This window comes from Dendrobates tinctorius, unplaced genomic scaffold (genome assembly GCF_039654945.1).
Source record: "Dendrobates tinctorius isolate UK_male_01 unplaced genomic scaffold, ASM3965494v1 ptg000035l, whole genome shotgun sequence".
NCBI lineage: Eukaryota > Metazoa > Chordata > Amphibia > Anura > Dendrobatidae > Dendrobates > Dendrobates tinctorius.
In genome coordinates, this window is record NW_027361703.1 from 34,257,895 (window position 1) to 34,276,181 (window position 18,287).

General features: G+C 46.8%; 1 protein-coding gene across 15 annotated transcripts in view; it reads right to left on the reverse strand.

The window, feature by feature from the left end:
• Positions 1-18,287, reverse strand: part of CADPS2 (calcium dependent secretion activator 2) — a 708,285-nt gene that overhangs the window by 284,596 nt on the left and 405,402 nt on the right. For 10 of the 15 annotated variants that reach the window (XM_073573395.1, XM_073573389.1, XM_073573398.1 and 7 more), the window contains one exon: positions 2,178-2,195. The exons of the other annotated variants lie outside the window; for them this stretch is intronic. In XM_073573395.1, the coding sequence (XP_073429496.1) occupies positions 2,178-2,195 (18 nt within the window). The remainder of the gene's footprint in view (positions 1-2,177; positions 2,196-18,287) is intronic. 15 annotated transcript variants of the gene reach the window in all.

The window sequence follows — 18,287 nt, forward strand, 5'->3', positions numbered from 1 at the left end:
CATACAGTAAGAACTGGGACATGAATGGGCATAACATATGATACAACCACAGTAAAGAATACAATAAAAAACAATGACCATAATAGGAAAAAATGCATTTTTTCCTATTATGATCATTGTTTTTTATTGTATTCTTTACTGTGGTTGTATCATATGTTATGCCCATTCATGTCCCAGTTCTTATTCTATGAGTAACCATGCTATTTTTACGTCATTTTTTGCTAAACAAAGGGTCACATGTTATTCTCATGCTACAAACATCTTTTATGCTAACTGGTTGCTTTTTGTTTAGTTCATGCCTTATGGGCTTGTGTCTTTTTACCATTATCCGCATTAATTATATAAGGTAGTCATATTTTGTTGAATTATTATTCCCTGCTTCATGTTGACATAGGATCTTGTGGCTTGGACACTGTATGCAACTATTCATTGATTTATTATGGGGCAACTCTTTGACCTGAGCTACCCAGGTTCACCATTTTGTAATTGTTTTTAAATTATTCCTTTGCTTGTTTTGTGTTTAATAACATCATAGATTTTTTTATTCATTTTTGTGAGTGTGCACATGTCTACAGGTAGCTTTTTTTCTACTCTTTTTCTCATTATCTTGGTTCTACTTGATGTAGCTCCTCCTTCATATGGATATTGTGGTATTGTCTTTTATCATTTTGTTTATTGTGGTGCGCCCTTATTCAAACTATTCTCCTGGGGGGGATTTTGTGGCTTCTGAACTCAGACCGTAGGATATGTATGAGTTATACACAGTCCCAGCCAGAGACCATCTAGTGGGCGCGGCCTCACTCCATACACTTGTATAGAGTGAGGCCATGCCCCCTCTAGTGACATGGCCATTCAGTGAGCATGGGGGATTAGAGAGCGCGGACTCGCTCCATACAAGTGTATGGAAGCGAGGCCATGCCCACTGGCCATGAGCATGTATAACTCCTACATACTCTTCGGTCCTGGCTCAGAAACCGGTGAATCCCAACAGCGCACAGTACTGGGGGGCAATTATAAGTCTGTAGTCACACACAGTGACTGCAGACTTATCGGTTTGGACTGGACAACCCCTTTAATACAGTTATCACACTATCCTTGTTTTATTTTGTTGGTCTCTTATTTTAGGATTATCTAATAAAGGTTAGATTTTAAACCCTATTCTCACACTTATTACAATGTACTGACGATTTAAAATGTCAATACAGAGTAAAGGCTAAAACAGGCTTCAGATTTTCTCATACAAGTTCTATATATGTTTTTCACGGATAACCCCTGCACCAACTATAATCTGTTGAGCTTTCACGTGTCTTTTTTTTACTCAACCGAGTGATCCGCAAAAGCATGGAGACTTATCCGATTATGATCAGTCTCTTGGATCAAATTTCAAACGCAAGTCTATTAGTCCATAAAAAAAGCAGACAGCACTTGGATGCCATCCGTGTGGTATCAGTTTTTCACAGACTGATATGAGAAGCTTGAGAAAGAACTGATGAAGCAAAGACTGTTCTTTGTGTGCGAGAGAAATCACTAAGGCTAGTTTCACACTAGCGCTTTTGAGCGCAGCGACGGCCTGCGCACCGCCGCCGCTAAGCCCCGCCCCTGCCGCTCCTCCGCCGGTAGCTCCGCCTACCGGCACATGACGCTGCATGCGTCCTGCGTCCCCTATCTTTGTCACTGGGGGCGCAGGCCGTGCGCAGTATGCGTTTGGCGGCGCATGCGTCCTTTTGACGGTGCGCCGACCTGCACCAAACGCAACCTGCTGCAGTTTGGTTGCGCTCGGCGCACCGTCAAAAAGGCGCATGCGCCGCCAAACGCATACTGCGCACGGCCTGCGCCCCCAGTGACAAAGATAGGGGACGCAGGACGCATGCAGCGTCATGCGCCGGTAGGCGGAGCTATCGGCGGCCGTGAGCAGGCCGTCGCTGCGCTCAAAAGCGCTAGTGTGAAACTAGCCTTACATGTGAAAGAATGCAAATTTTTTGCAAAGGCTGCTCTGATGCTGGCCAGCTATACCCATATTCAGTGACCCTATCTGCAGCGTAGGAGAGCACACAGACGGGCCGAATCCAGGAGCAGAAATACAGGCTACACAGAACAAAGCCTAGACATATACTGTATCAGATTTACATTTTCTCCATAAAGTAACACATGCTTAAACAAAGAGTGTGAACAGTCACCTGATTCCTTATCTGCTGCTGTGCAAAGGAAAAGAGAAAACAAGAGAAAACAAAAATCAATTAGGACCTTGTATAGGTGGGTGAAAACTAAGTTATATAATACAGACTAGCTAGGAAGTGGTTCAAATGTAACATTTTAGTTAAAGGGGTTGTCTGCCCTCTGCTCTGAATCCCTATGTTCCTCACAGGGCTGTTTAGTCGGAGTTGTGGAGTTGGTATAAAATGGACCAACTTTGACTCCTAAAATATATAATAAACTGGGTTTAGTAGTTCAGTGCAGGAGGTGGTGTGAATGTTTTCATAATAATTTGGAAATTTATGAAAAGTCCTATAAATGTCTGTTCTATTCCTGATCTAAGGATCTCGGCTTTTAGTTGAGATGAATCTATGCTGCACTTTATGTTCATGCTCAATAGTGAGGCTGGGCTGTGGAGTCGAAGTCGTGTAGTCGAGGGTCAGGAAAATTGAGGAGTCGGAGGTTTGGCTTACTGACTCCACAGCACTGGTTCCCAGTGATAAAATAACATTTATACTTATCACCAGTTACACTGGCTTTCACAGGGATCGTGTGACATTATTATGTCATGGGATCCCTGAGGCCAATCAGCTCTGGCTTTACTCTCCTCTCCTACGTACGTAATTGACATTTGGAGGAAGTGAGAATAGTGGGTGCTATTTCATCTCTTTTGTATATCTTGATTTGTCTAAAGGACAGGAAAGTGAAGCCATGGCATGACAACATGGCATTGGAGGCGAGTATATGTTATTTTACTGGGAAAAAGATAGGGATTCAGAAGAGGTTGTCCGAGTAGTGAACAACCCCCTTTAAGTTTCTTTTAATGTATTTGGCACCAAGTTCAATTGCAGCTCGCGTCTGGTGCATACATCTATTTTAATCACTAACCCTTGATTAATTTTATGTCAGAACAAAGGAGGGGTAGTGTGATTTGTGATTGATTAATAACAAATTACTTGATTTTTTTTGGGGGGCACAGCATTTTCAACTGCATATTTGTGCTGTCGAGGCAATCATTGCAGTTTTACAGGTGAAAACAGATGTTTTCTTTCAAAATCAATTGATAATTTAACAATCAAACTGAATACCACAACAACAATGACCTGGCCAATCTGTTGGGCCTTAATCTTAAATGCATGAGTTGTAAATGTGAACTTTATTAAAAGGTTACACCCTACATAACACGTTATACTATACATAAGGAATACCTGTCACAATCCAGGTTGGATCTGACAGAGTAAATGCACAAAGTAACCTTTTTTTCCCTTGGCTGTGTGCCAAGGGTGGTTTTGCCCCCGGTGGCCATTGGGGTCATTGCACTGTGGTGATTTCAGTTGTAGTTTCTTCCCGGTGGCTATTACGGTCATTGCACTTTGGTTATCTTAGTTTGTGCACGTAATTAGTTATCAGGTGTGGTAGCTCTATAAGAGAGTATCAAGTGTGTTAATCACGGTTGGTGATAGAGTATTTATTTGCAAGCAAGCCTGGGTGAAGGATGGAGCTAAAGGAGAGTCACGGGCAGCTCAGGGAGATTCCTGGAGTGTCAGCTATGGTGTCTGCAAGGAGTGCTGGCATGGCGTGGTAGAGTCGCAGCTAATGTGTCAGCAAGGAGTTCGTGCATGGATTGGTGGAGTAGCAGCTGCGGTGTAGAGCTGCACTCAAAATGCTGGACTTGGTTGCTGAGAGCTGGACTCAAGCATGCTGGACTTTTTGGCAAAAAAGCTGGACTCATTTGCGGGACTCTGTTTCTGGACAGCTGCACGCAGGTGTGGACTCTGTCTGCTCCAAGGCTGCACTATGATGCTGAGAAGGTCCGTTTCTGGACAGCGCACCCAGATGTCGGACACGGTGGAGGAAAAGATGCACGCAGGTGGTGGGCTCTATTCCTGGGAGCGTAAGCAACAGAGCAAAGCTAAGTGGTGTTCCCCTGTTTTGTCACTTTTCCTTATGTGTGTTTAGTGCAGTGGTGGGATTAGTTTCCGCACCGACCAATTCCCTAGTGAGGGTTGAGGTGCAGGGCGAGTCAGGGTTTTGAGGTTCCTGATTGTTGCCCGGTGCGGAACCGGCCTAGGGAACGTTAGGAGTGTAGAGACATTGACTCAGGGGAGTGCAGGAGGTCTCCACTTCACCGTTTTCCTATCGCAGGGCCACAATTGCTATTGTTACCCAGGTTTTCCCTATTCCCTTTGTCTTATTATATTAGTTACCAGCCTGCGGGCTGCATCTCATAGGACAATTACACGTGCCGCGTCCTGTTGTATCAGTTACCGGCCTGCTGGCCGTGTCACTCAGGACGGGGCACGTGACAATACCTTGCTGAAATCCCGAACACAATTTAAGTTCTCAGCAATCCTTCTGAAATGAAGCAGAGTTACACATATGCTCAACTTCAGCTCCGTAACAGTGCCAGAGAAAGATGAGTGCTGTCTTCAGTATCCCCATTAACAATCAATGGAGCAGAGACAGAGAATGCTCGACCTACGAATAATTCAGGACTGGCTACAGTTCCCTGTTTCTGGAGTTCGCAATCTCACAATTCCTGAAAGTCCCAAGGGTCAGACTCACAGAGATCATCAAGTTATCCCTTACTGCATGATTAGGAGTTTAGGGAGTAACCACTAAACATGTTACATTTATATGAAAACGTGTAACATTTGCCAATTTTTAACAAAAAAAAGCTGCATAATTTAGTTTTGGATTTTAGTATACTAAACCATGTGTGTTCATTATTTTCTCTAACTTGAGTGCCTTTCTGACTTCTTATTAGAATTACTTATGCTTCCATTAGTATTTTAATCAAGGTTTATAAAAGGCAATGGTTAAAGCACTCAATGTCCAACAGCTTATTGCAGTTGAGCTACAAAATGCTGGTTACATCTCTGCATGAAAAGGCGTGAAAAAGCAAGGAGCCCAATGGAGTAGGCTTTAACATAAGCTCTTTTTTACTTTCTCTAGACTCCACTGCCACAGTTTGGAAAGTGGTTTCTAGAGCTTTTATCAAATGTGTGCAAGTAAACAGCGGCTCAACAAAGATGAAAATTCACAGCTAACACACTTCACCACTAAAATTCCAGCATGAATCAAACCAGCACCACTTACAGAAATCTAGGTTTACCCAAAAGGGCAGAGGCAGACAGATTAATCAAAATAGTGAAGGGAAAAAAAGAAGTTCACAGGGTATAGAAAAGCAAAACACTTTCTACAAGAGCCTTGACTATACCCATACTACCACCTAAAGTCCGTGACAAATTAATAAATGCAATTCCATTTATCTTTTGTGTCGTGAAACCTGTAAAAATACTGGTCTATGTATAAGTACAGAATGTTATGTTCCTATACTTGACAAAAAGGAAGACATATGCAGAATACGATCACTTCGCTACATGCTACATCCTCAGCTGACCATACAAAATACATGACTATTGGCCACACCTGGTATTTTCAGTCGGACCGGCCAACAATCCAATGTGTATAAGTTTGTGTTGGATTGCACATGTGAGCAACAAGATAGCACGGAATTTTAAATTTCAACATAACAAAATCTATTGCTGTATAGCACTTATGCCAAACTCTGGCCTGCAGGGTGATTATATTTGGCTCGCGATGCCAGGTGGGCCCCATGACCAGCATCTCACTTTCAAATGTATCGGCATCCTGGATGCTGATACAGTTGAACGCAATGTTAAAATAGGAAGCCGTCAGCTAAATCTCCCCTTTGCCATCATACTCCCTCTGTGTCTGATGTCTCAGTGCAGCGGGTGCAATATGGTCACTGCAACGCTCCTGCTGTACTAAGCAGTGCTGAGGTTCAGAGCACTCACTGCTGAGACGGGAGCAGCGGGGGCCTGGGAAAATGTATTTTTTTAAATGTGGGGCCCTTTATACTGCGTGGAGAACTATGTGGGGCCATTATACTCTGGAAAACAATAAATGGCTGATTAAAATGTATGTAGGGCCATTATACTGTATGGAAGGCAATGGTAGGCCCATTATACTGTCTAGAAGATTGTGTGGGGCCATTATACTGTATGGAAGGCAATGCAGGGCTCGTTATACTAGAGGACTACGTGGGGCTATTATACTGTATGGAGAACTATGCGGGTTCCATTATACTGTACGGAGGACTATATGAGGCCCATTATATAACATTAGCAAAACTGAGAGGTCTCACGGTACCTATTCAATGAGTGCCTGTTTTTATTATGGGTGCCATTCCAATACTGCTAACCCACAGGAAAATATAAAAAAAAGGAGAGGTGGTAGGCACATCCAAATAAAATCTTCAAGCTTTAATTAACGTCCATCAGATTATAAATAACACATGATAGTGATGGCAGAAACACAGACGTGTTTCTGGCGCTAAATGCACCCTTAGTCATAGTGTATAGCAACAAGCTTGAAAGAACGAACTTTTGAAGGAAACCATTAACAATCATGTGCAACACATGTAAAATTATGCAAATCTAATAAGATTATGCAAATATATATTAGGAACAACAGCAAGCCTAACTAAACAACCAGGAAAAAACAGCACAGCAGAAAAAATATGGAAAATTGCAAATAAGTCACACTAAGACACAGAAATGACACAGTAGATGAACATAGTGTAATTTCTATAGTTCATACCTTTGGGGTTGAAGAGAGGTTCAATAGGGTCCTCATATCGTGAGTGTGGAGGGTACGGAGGAGGAACTCCCTATGTGGGTATCTTACTGTGTCTGGTGGGTACTTTTGTCTGCATCATACTTAATTATCTGTATTATTCAAGGTTTTGTATCCTTTGTTATTACATATTTAAATTATGCCACTGGGCCATACAGTGGCTACGGAAAGTGTTCAGACCCCTTTAAATTTTTCACTCTGTCATTGCAGCCATTTGGTAAATTCAAAAAAGTTCATTTTTTTCTCATTAATGTACACTCTGCACCCTATCTTGACTGGAAAAAAAACAGAAATGTAGAAATTTTTGCAAATTTATTAAAAAAGAAATACGGAATAGCTTAGTTACTCACAGATAATGGTGTTTCTCGGAACCCATGACAGCACCACGGAGAGAGGGGGTCCGCCCATCAAGGACAGGAACCTACAGATAAAAAGGCGGCACCTCTCCTCCGCACCCAGTTGGTTACAGAGCATCAGAGGGTCTCCCGGTTAGTTAACAACAAAAGTATATACATAACATTATAATATTGCATATTATGGAGAAGCCCCGTGTCTAACAAAAAAACACTCTACACACATTAAACCGTGCTCACCGCACACGTGAAAGGGGGGGGGGGAATAAGTGGGTGCTGTCATGGGTTCCGAGAAACACCGTTATCGGTGAGTAACTAAGCTATTCTCTCTCACCCATGACAGCACCACGGAGAGAATTTCAGAGATTGGTAGCTTAGGGAGGGACCACCGCCTGAAGGACCCTCCTCCCGAAGGTCAGGTCAGACGTAGAGGCTAGATCTAGGCGATAGTGCTTGAAAAAGGTAGAAGGTGTTGACCAGGTGGCCGCCTTACAGATCTGCTCTATTGATACCTCTGATCTTTCTGCTCATGAGGTCGCCATTGCTCTTGTAGAGTTGGCTTTTAAACCCTCCGGGATGGTATTCCCACTGGATGAGTACACCAGGGCAATCGCATCCCTTATCCACCTTGCTAAGGTACTCTTGGATGCCTTGAGCCCCTTCCGAGGTCCCTGGAAACATACAAAGAGAGACCCTTCCTTCCTACATCCCTTGGTGGCCTCTAGGCACTGAACTAGGCACCTCTTCACATCTAGAGTGTGAAATTTTTCCTCTCCCCTATTCCTAGGGTTTGGGCAGAAGGAAGGAAGGTCTACCTCTTGTGACCTATGAAAGTGTGTTGACACCTTAGGTAGGTATGCTGGGTCAGGTCTTAACATGACTCTATCGTCCAGGATTTTAGTGAATGGGGGTATCGCTGACAAGTCTTGAATGTCACTCACTCTGCGAGTGGATGTTAGGGCCACTAATAGTATCGTTTTTAATGATAAGGTTTTCAGGGGAGGTGACTGAATGGGCTCGAATGGGGGTCCTGTTAGGGCAGACAATACTAGGCTTAGATCCCATGATGGTATCTTCTGGGTGGTTATTGGTCTAGACCTGGCTGCGGCCCTCATAAATCATGTTACCCAAGGGTCGCCTGCCACATCTGATTATAAAGGGCGCCTAGAGCCGCTACCTGTACCTTCAGTGTATTAGTCACCAGCCCCTGTTCTAACCCCTTTTGCAGGAATTCAAGGATTTTATCAATTTGTACTCCATCCTGAACCCTTGCCCCGGAGCTGGATAGAAATTTCCTCCAAGTTCGACCATAGGCCCTGGTTGTGATCGGTTTCCTACTTTTCTGTAGCGTGGAAACCAGATTTTCTGAGAACCCTTTCCCCCTCAGCAGTGCCATTTCAAATTCCATGCTGTTAAATGGAGGTTCACTGCTCGAGGGTGTAGCACGGGACCTTGAGACAGAAGGTCGGGGAGATCTGGTAGAACCCAGGGGTCGGTTACTGACATCATCCTCAGCCATGAAAACCAAGTTCTTTTTGGCCAAAAGGGGGCTATCAATATCATTCTTGCCCTGTCTTTCCTGACTTTCCTTATTACTGCCGGGATGAGAATGGGCGGCGGAAAGCCATATATTAGGCCCTGTGTCCACGGAAGCATAAACGCATCCAGGGTCCGAGGATTCCCCTTGGGATCTAGGGAACAAAATGCTTCCACTTTTTTGTTTTTGTGGTTGGCAAACAAGTCTATGTCCGGGGTCCCCCACATTTTTACAATTTTCCGAAAAATGGACTGTTTTAGAACCCACTCCCCTTGATGTAGCTGGGTGCGACTTAGAAAGTCTGCTGTCTGGTTCTCTGCTCCCCGTATGTGTAGTGCCGATAGGGATAGTAGGTTTTCCTCGGCTATCGTGAATATTTCGGAGGATGTGTTCATTAGTGTTCTGGACTTGGTTCCCCCCTGGTGATTTAGGTAGGCCACCGTCACTCGATTGTCCGAGAATATGCAGACATGATGGCCCCTTAATACTGGTAAAAAGTGTTTTAGGGCATAGCCTACTGCCAGCAGTTCTTTTTGGTTTGAGGAGGCTTTTAGTTCCTGACCTCCCCATTCCCCCTGAGCCACCCTGTTGCTCATGTGTGCTCCCCATCCCGCGGGACTGGCATCTGTGGTGATTATGTGTGTGATTTTTAACACCCAGGGAATCCCTTTGGACAGGTTGTCTCTGTTCCCCCACCAAGCTAGGGAACGAATAGTTTCTGAGTTTAGTGTAACATAGCCTTCCAAGTGACCTCCTAATAATGACTGGTTGCTCAACACATCCCATTGGAGATCTCTCGTGTGTATCTGCGCCCACTGGACCGCCGGCAAACATGCGGAGAGGGACCCTAACAGAGACATTGCTTTTCTTAGTGCCATGGAAGGGTTCTGCGTTGTTCTTGCTACCATGTGAGCGATCCTCTCCTTTTTGTGGTCTGGCAGGTAACACTCCTGGGTGTTTGAATTTAATGTCAGGCCTAGGAACTCCTGGACTTTCCTGGGCTCCAGCCTTGATTTTTTTAGGTTTAGGAGCCATCTGAGGTTTTTTAGAGTGCCCATCACTTTGTCCCTCTGTTCCCTGCATCTTTGGGATGAGTTGCTCGCTATTAAAAAGTCGTTCAGATATGGGACTATTAGAACAGGGCCCTGTACTGGAATTCCCTTATTTCGCCTGCTATAGAGACCGCCAGTCTGAGGTATTGTCTGGAGTCTTTGTGGATGGGGACATGATAGTAGGCATCGCTGAGGTCTAATACCACCATAAAGCTATGTGGACAGAGAATTTTGATGGTCGACTTGATCGACTCCATTTTGAATTTTTCGTTTATGACGTAATCGTTCAGTCTTTTTAAATTTATAATTGTCCGGAAGGTACCGTCCAGTTTGGTTATTAGGAAGAGAGGCGAGTAGAATCCTCTGCCTTTCTCCCGCGTGGGAACCTCCTGGAGGACCTTTTTGCTCAACAGGCTTAGGACCTCTTTTTCGAGGGCTTCTTGTTCTTTTTTTGATGATCTTAGCGGGGTCACTATATATTTTTGAGGTGGGAGAGATAGAAAGTCTATCCTTAACCCTGATCTTATCAGATTTAGCAACCAAGGGTTGTTCGATATTTTCTTCTAGGCTGGGAGAAAAAAGCTTAGCCTCCCTCCCACCCTGGGCAAACAGTCACTTGGAGGGCTTTTTGTCCCGAGACGAATTACCAAAGAACCACCCCACTGTCCCTCCTTCTGTCGTCCCATTTCTGTTCTCTCGGGGGTCTCCTCTGAAAGAATTTTTTGTTACGAAAGGACCGTTTAAAGCCTGTGGGGCCTATCGGGCCTAGATTTGGGAATCCTTTCTTTTTGTCCCCCGCCTTTTCAAGGATGTCATCCAAAGTCTCTCCAAACAGGAATTTCTCTTCACAAGGGATGGCACATAATTTCATTTTAGTTTGAAAATCTCCAGGCCAACATTTTAGCCACAGCGTTCTTCGGGCTGCGTTTGACAGGGCTGCCGTTTTGGATGACAACCTTACCGAATCAGCCGAAGAGTCAGCTAAGAAGGCCGCTGCACCCCTTATCATAGGAATGGATTCTAGGATCTTTTCCCTGGGTGTATCATCCCTTAGCTGCTTCTCTAGTCGGTCTACCCACACCATGAGGGCTCTGGAGGTACAGGTTGCCGCTACCGCTGGCCTAATATTACCTCCTGCTGATTCCCAGGTGCCCTTGAGTAGGGTATCCGCCTTTTTGTCTAATGGGTCCTTCAGAGTACCCATATCCTCAAAGGGGAGTGCAAATTTCTTTGAAGCCTTGGCGACCGCCACATCTAGCTTGGGGGCTTTATCCCAGGACGTGGATGCTTCCTCATCAAACGGGTATTTCCTTTTAAGAGAGGGAACCGTGGAGTTTTTCCTATCTGGTCTCTCCCATTCTTTTGTTTATGAGGCCCTGTACATTCTCATTTAATGGAAACACTCTCCGTCTCTTTTGGCCCAGTCCCCCGAACACTATGTCCTGGACTGATCTATCGGGCCAGGGATCTTCCACCCCCATGGTGGACCTTACTGCCTTTACTAATGCAGCAACCTCATCCAGGGGGAAACAATGGCGACCCTCTGTTTCCTCATCAGAGGATGACGAGTCGGTGTTTGAAGTATGGGAGGTAACTTCCCCTGATGATGAGATCTCCAACTGGGATTCTATTACAGTGTCCCTCTTTCTTCCCTTCCCTTTCCGTTTTATGGATGAAAGGGCATTCTGAAACTCCGAAAGGATTACTGCTCTTAGATCTGAGGTGTAATCCGGGGTTTCGTCACAGAGAACTTCCTGTATGCAGAAGTCGCATAGTTTTTTATCCCAGGAAGCTGGTAACGGGCTTTTACTGGTGGGGCATTCCCTGTTCTTTGTTTTTTCTTTCCCTAATAAGGGAAAGAAGTCTATTACAATGGGGAACATTCACGTAGATCACTTACCCCCTATGCGCGGTTGCAGGTACCGGTTCTGGAGGTGGATTCAAATCCCTCACTGGGCGATCCACGGCAGGTGACTTGCTCCTTGCAGTCGATTTGCTCCGCTGCGTGGAGTGACTACTGGACCGGCTCTCCCGTCAGTCCTTATCTTTTTGCCGGCGATGGTTGTGTTGCCTATGTTGCTGCTGCTGTTTAGGCTGCTGCTTGTGCTGGTCGCTGTCCTCCATGTTCACAGGATGCTTCCAGCATGGAGCAGCTCCAGCGTTCCCTTTTTAAATTTCCCGGCGATGACGTCACCTGCTTCTCCCAGCCTGCACCGCTGTGCCCCCGGGGAGCGCGCACTGCGCATGCGCTGACCGCGGGGACCCGGAAGTCGTCGCTTCATTTCCGGGGCAGCACCATCTTGGTACACCTCTGTACCACGGCGCCGCCCGCGCGTGTGCCGGCGTCCCCCAGCCCCATTCTCCTCTCCGGAGCGGCAGCTCGGTCCTCCCCTGCCCGCTCACCCTGAACAGCCCATCAGCTGCAGTGGTGGCGGCTTCAGGAACCGACCCTGCCACGACAGGGGACTCCCCGCTGCCGGACTGCGAACGGGGCGGCCCTGGACTCCTCTTCCCGGTAAGCTGCTGCCGCTGCTTTTAGTTCCATGGGTCCCCTGTCAAGGACAGGAACCCAACTGGGGGCGGAGGAGAGGTGCCGCCTTTTTATCTGTAGGTTCCTGTCCTTGATGGGCGGACCCCCTATCTCTGTGGTGCTGTCATGGGTGAGAGAGAAATATCACATGGTCATACGTCTTCAAACCCTTTGCTCAGACACTCATATTTAAGTCACATGCTGTCCATTTCCTTGTGATCATCTTTGAGATGGTTCTAACCCTTCATTGGAGTCCAGCTGAGTTTAATTAAACTGAAAGGTCTTGAATTGTAAAAGACACACGCCTGTCTATATAAGACCTCACAGCTCACAGTGCATGTCAGACCAATCGAGAATCATGAGGTCAAAGGAACTGGCCAAAGAGCTCAGAGACAGAATTGTGGCAAGGCACAGATCTGGCTAAGGTTGCAAAATATTTTCTGCAGTACTCAAGGTTCCTAAGAGCACAGTAGCCTCCATAATCCGTAAATGGAAGAAGTTTGGGACCACCAGAAGTCTTCCTAGACCTGGCCGCCCAGCCAAACTGAGTAATTGTGGGAGAAGAGCCTTGGTGAAAGAGGTAAAGAAGTACCCCCAGATCACTGTAGCTGAACTCCACAGTTGCAGTAGGGAGATGGGAGAAAGTTCTACAATGTCAACTATCACTGCAGCCCTCCACCAGTCGGGCCTTTAAGGCAGAGTGGGCTGACAGAAGCCTCTCCTCAGTGCCAGACATGAAAACCTGCATAGAGTTTGCTAAAAAAAACACATGAAGGACTCACATACTATGAGAAATAAGATTCTCTGGTCTGATGAGACAAAGATAGAACTTTTTGGTGATAATTCTAAGCAGTATATGTGAAGAAAACCAGGAACTGCTCATCACCTGCCCAATACAATCCCAACCGTGAAACAAGGTGGTGGCAGCACCATGCTATGGGTGTGTTTTTCAACTGCAGGGACAGGACCACTGGTTGCAATTGAAGGAAACATGAATGCGGCCAAGTACAGAGATATCCTGGATGAAAACCTCCTCCAGAGTGCTCTGGACCTCAGACTTGGCTGAAGATTCACCTTCCAACAAGACAATGACCCTAAGCACTCCGCTAAAATAACAAACATGAGGCTTCAGAACAACTCTGTGACCATTTTTGACTGGTCCAGCCAGAGCCCTGACTTAAACCCAATTGAGCATCTCTGGAGAGACGTGAAGAAGGCTGTCCACCAATGTTCCCCATCCAACCTGACGGAAGTGGAGATGATCTGCATGGAAGAATGGCAGAGGATCCCCAAATCCAGGTGTGCAAAACCTGTTGCATCATTCCCAAGAAGACTCATGGCTGTACTAACGCAAAAGGGTGATTCTACTCAATACTGAGGAAAGGGTCTGAGTACTTATGACCATGTGATATTTCAGTTTTTCTTTTTTAATAAATTTGCCAAATTTCTACATTTGTTTTTTTTTTTCAGTCAAGATGGGGTAGAGTGTACATTAATGAGAAAAAAAGGAACTTGAATGGCTGCAATGAAACAAAGAGTGAAAAATGTAAAGGGGTCTGAATACTTTCTGTACCCACATCTGGCATGATTATTAAGGCTGGGGTTAAATCTTAGCTCTACAGGAATTGATTAGGTGCACCTGGCTAGCCCTCCATATAACCAGGCGCTGTTCTCCTTACTCAATCAGCTCAGGGAAGCTGACCAGACTGGATGCATCTTGGAGCTGAAGAGAGAGATATGCCAGAATCCCTCTCTGGGAAGAGTCTGTACAGGCCGTGTGCACCAAACTGCAAGTATCAGTGGTTGCTATGGACAATATATATTTTGTAGGATAGGGATAAATCCTAGATCTGCAGGTTCTGATTAGGTGCACCTGCCTGTATATGAACAGGCTGGGTGTTCATCAAAGTCAGTCAGCTGGGGGAAAGATGACCGTAGTGGATTTGTGTTGGAACTGAAGAGAAGGGTAAGCCATAATCTCTCCCTGAGAAGAAACTGCACAGGCCGTGTGCACCAAACTGCAAATATCATTGGATGCTTTGGAATATCGCTGTTGTGATTGACTGGATGGGGATTAGCTCAGCCGTGCATAAGTAGCCAGGGTCTGTGTTGTTTCGTTAGCGCTTGAGCAAGGCAAGGGATTTATGTTTATGATTTTGTATTGGCGCTGTGCGACCTGTGGAAATAAATGTCACATTGTTTTGACAAAAGAATCAAGTGCTTGTGTGAACACTACCTAATACCTACCTGAGAGCATGAATCCCTCAAACATATTTGTTGTATGCTGGTCAAATAGTATTATTTTTCAGTGCTGTTTTGAGCACATATAAGATAACTGCACAAATTTTTTGTGTGCCTGAAATCTAAAAACAAATAATATATACCGTACATATATTTTTTACTATAATTTTTTTGCAGATATTTTATGTACGGTATCTATGTGATATATATATATATATATATATATATACATACATAAAGTATCTGCAAAAAAATTAAAGTAAAAAATATATGTACGGTATAACATGGATTTTTGTGAGTACTCACCGTAAAATCCTTTTCTCCGAGACGCTCATTGGGGGACACAGAGACTGTGGGTGTGTGCTACTGCTGTCTGGAGGCCGACACTAAGTATACAAAAAAACAAGTTAGCTCCTCCTCCGCCGCATACACCCTTCGCCCTGATAGCGGGCGGAAACCAGTTTAGTGCAAAAGCAGTAGAAGCTGAAAGCGAATTAGCCTTACCGCAGAAAATCATATGTCTGAAAAAAGGACCACCCTACGATAAAGAATTATACCAATTAAAATAAACAAAAGCCAACTGGCTATTAGGGTGGGTGCTGTGTCCCCCAATGAGCGTCTCGGAGAAAAGGAAAAATCCATGTTTCTCCTTTGTCTCATTGGGGGACACAGAGACTGTGGGACATCCCAAAGCAGTCCCTGGGTGGGAGCAACTCATCAATCCACACCGCATGCCTACCTGTTCAAAGGTGTGCCACCGCTGCCTGGAGAATTTTCCTACCCAGGCTCGCATCCGCTGAAGCCTGAGTATGCACATTGTAATGCTTAGAGAACGTGTGAAGGGTTGACCACGTTGCCGCCTTGCATACCTGCTCTGCCGAAGCCTGATGCCGAAGCGCCCAAGAGGCGCCCACTGCCCGAGTCGAGTGCGCTCTTATTCCAGATGGAACCGGCGCGCCTCTAATACGGTAAGCCTCTTGAATAGTAAGGTGAATCCATCTGGCTATGGTCAACCATGAGGCTCCGAGCCCCATCCTGCACCCTTCGGGAATCACAAACAACGAGTCTGTCTGGCGAAAAGGTGCTGTCCTCGACACATACCTCCTGAGGGCCCTTACTAGGTCCAGCGTGTGGAGTGCCTTCTCTACTCTGTGTACTGGGGCTGGACAAAACGAAGGCAAAACGATGTCCTCATTAATATGGAAAGAGGACGGAACCTTCGGCAGGAACGGCGGAGGTGGTCTCAAGACTACCTTATCCTTAAAAAAGGTCAGAAACGGCACTCTACAGGATAGGGCTGCCAATTCCGAAACCCGCCAATAGAGGTTATAGCTACCAAAAACACGACCTTCCTGGTAAGGTATGGCAATCCGACTTCCTGCAATGGCTCAAAAGGAGCTTCCTGCAGGACACCCAGAACCAGATTAAGGTCCCAGGCGTCTAAGGGAGCTCTAAAAGGGGGGCACTAAATGCGAGACCCCCTGAATGAATGTCTTGACCTGCATATTGCTAGCGATCTTTCGCTGGAACAAGACAGACAAGGCCGAGATCTGTCTCCTCAGGGAACTCGGGGCCAAACCTGCTTCTAGACCTGACTGCAGAAAAGCCAGGATGTTGGGAACCGAGAAGGACAGAGGCGCAACCCTGTGCTCTCGACACCAGAGAAAGAAAATCTTCCAAGTACTATGATAGATCCTCGCCGAGGCCGGCTTCCGGGCGCTAACCATCATAGCCACCACTTCACGCCCAAACCCCGCCTGGGTCAGAACCCAGGATTCAACGGCCATGCCGTTAAACACGGTAGATCGGCCCCTGGGACAGTAAGTCTGGCCGTTCCGGTAGACGCCATGGCACGTCTGCGAGGAGCTGTACCAGATCCGCGTACCAAGCTCGACGGGGCCAGTCTGGAGCCAGCAGAATTGCCAGAACCCTCTCTATCTTGATCTTTCTGATTACCCTCGGGAGAAGAGGCAGCGGGGGAAACAGGTATGGGAGCCGAAACTGGCTCCATGGAAGAACCAAAGCATCAGCTGCGATTGCTCGCGGGTCCTGGGACCGGGCAACAAACCTGCCCACCTTGGCGTTCTCCCTGGAGGCCATCAGATCCACGTCCGGAGTTCCCCACCGTTGGCAAATCTGCTGGAAAATCTCGGGGTGTAGGGACCATTCTCCGGCCACGACCCCCTGCCGACTCAGGAAATCTGCTGCCCAATTTTCTACGCCTGGTATATGAACCGCTGAGATTACTGAGTGGTGCTTCTCGGCCCAACGGAGAACGTGTTCTATCTCGCGCATGGCTGCCTTGCGGCGTGTGCCTCCCTGGTGATTCACGTACGCCACTGCCGTGGCGTTGTATGACTGGACCCGGACTGGGCGACCCACCAGCCAGTGTTGAAAATGCTGCAACGCCAACCGCACAGCTCGAATCTCCAACAAGTTGATCGGCAGCTGAGCCTCCTGGGGAGACCACTGCCCCTGTGCTGTGTGATGATGAAATACTGCTCCCCAACCGAGAAGACTCGCGTCGGTTGTGACCACCAACCACTGATCTGGAGGAAAGGGTTTCCCCTGAAGGAGAGAGGAGTCGTGTGTCCACCATTGAAGTGCCCGCCGGACCTGAAAGGACTACCTGCACTGATGATCTAGGGAGACCGGACTCCTGTCCCATGCTCCTAAAAGAGCGTGCTGCAGGGGGCGAAGATGAAATTGCGCAAACTGAACTGCTTCTATTGCTGCTACCATCCTCCCTAGAACCCTCATCCCAAATCAAATCATGTGAGGGCCTGGCTGCTGAAGACTCCGAACTCCCTGCCGGAGCGCCTGAGCCTTGTCTTGAGGGAGAATTACCAACCCTCGGGAAGTGTCGAAAATCATCCCTAGGAATGGGATCCTCTGAGCCGGGGTAAGGGATGACTTCTTCCCATTGACCAACCATCCCAGGCGGGAAAGAGTATCCAGCGTGATTCTGACATTCTCCTCGCATGCTTGAAAGGACGGCCCTTTCACTAAAAAGGTCATCCAAGTATGGCAGCACTACTATGCCCCGAGAATGAAGAATGGCCATAACGACCGCCATTACCTTCGTGAATACCCTGGGTGCCGTGGCCAACCCGAACGGCAGAGCCACAAACTGGAAATGCCAGCCATTGATCGCAAAACGAAGGAACTTCTGATGCGGGGGAAAAATAGGGATGTGCAGATAGGCATCCTGAACATCGATTGAGGCCAAATACTCTCCCTGCTCCATGGCCGATATCACTGACCGGAGGGATTCCATCCGAAAGCGCCTGACTCTGATGAACTTGTTTAGGAGCTTTAAGTCCAGAACCGGTCTTACTGTTCCATCCTTCTTGGGGACCGCGAACAGGTTGGAATAAAATCCCTGAGCCTCTTCGCCCTCTGGTACCGGGACAATGACCCCGCTGCGCAGAAGAATCCTGATGGCTCCTAGCAACGCCTCTGCCCGGGATTCCGATTTGGGCAGCCGGGAATGAAAAAACCGCTTTGGAGGGTGTCCGATAAACTCTATCTTGTACCCGAATGACACCAATTCCGCCACCCATGCGTCGTGTGCCACCTTGACCCAGACGTGGTGGAATCTGAGCAGATGACCGCCTACTCTACTGTTCTCGGGTACCTGATGCCTCAAGTCATTTTGCTGCGGGCCTCTGGGACCTAGCTCCCCTTGACCTGGGTGGACGGCCCCGCATCCTCCCCAG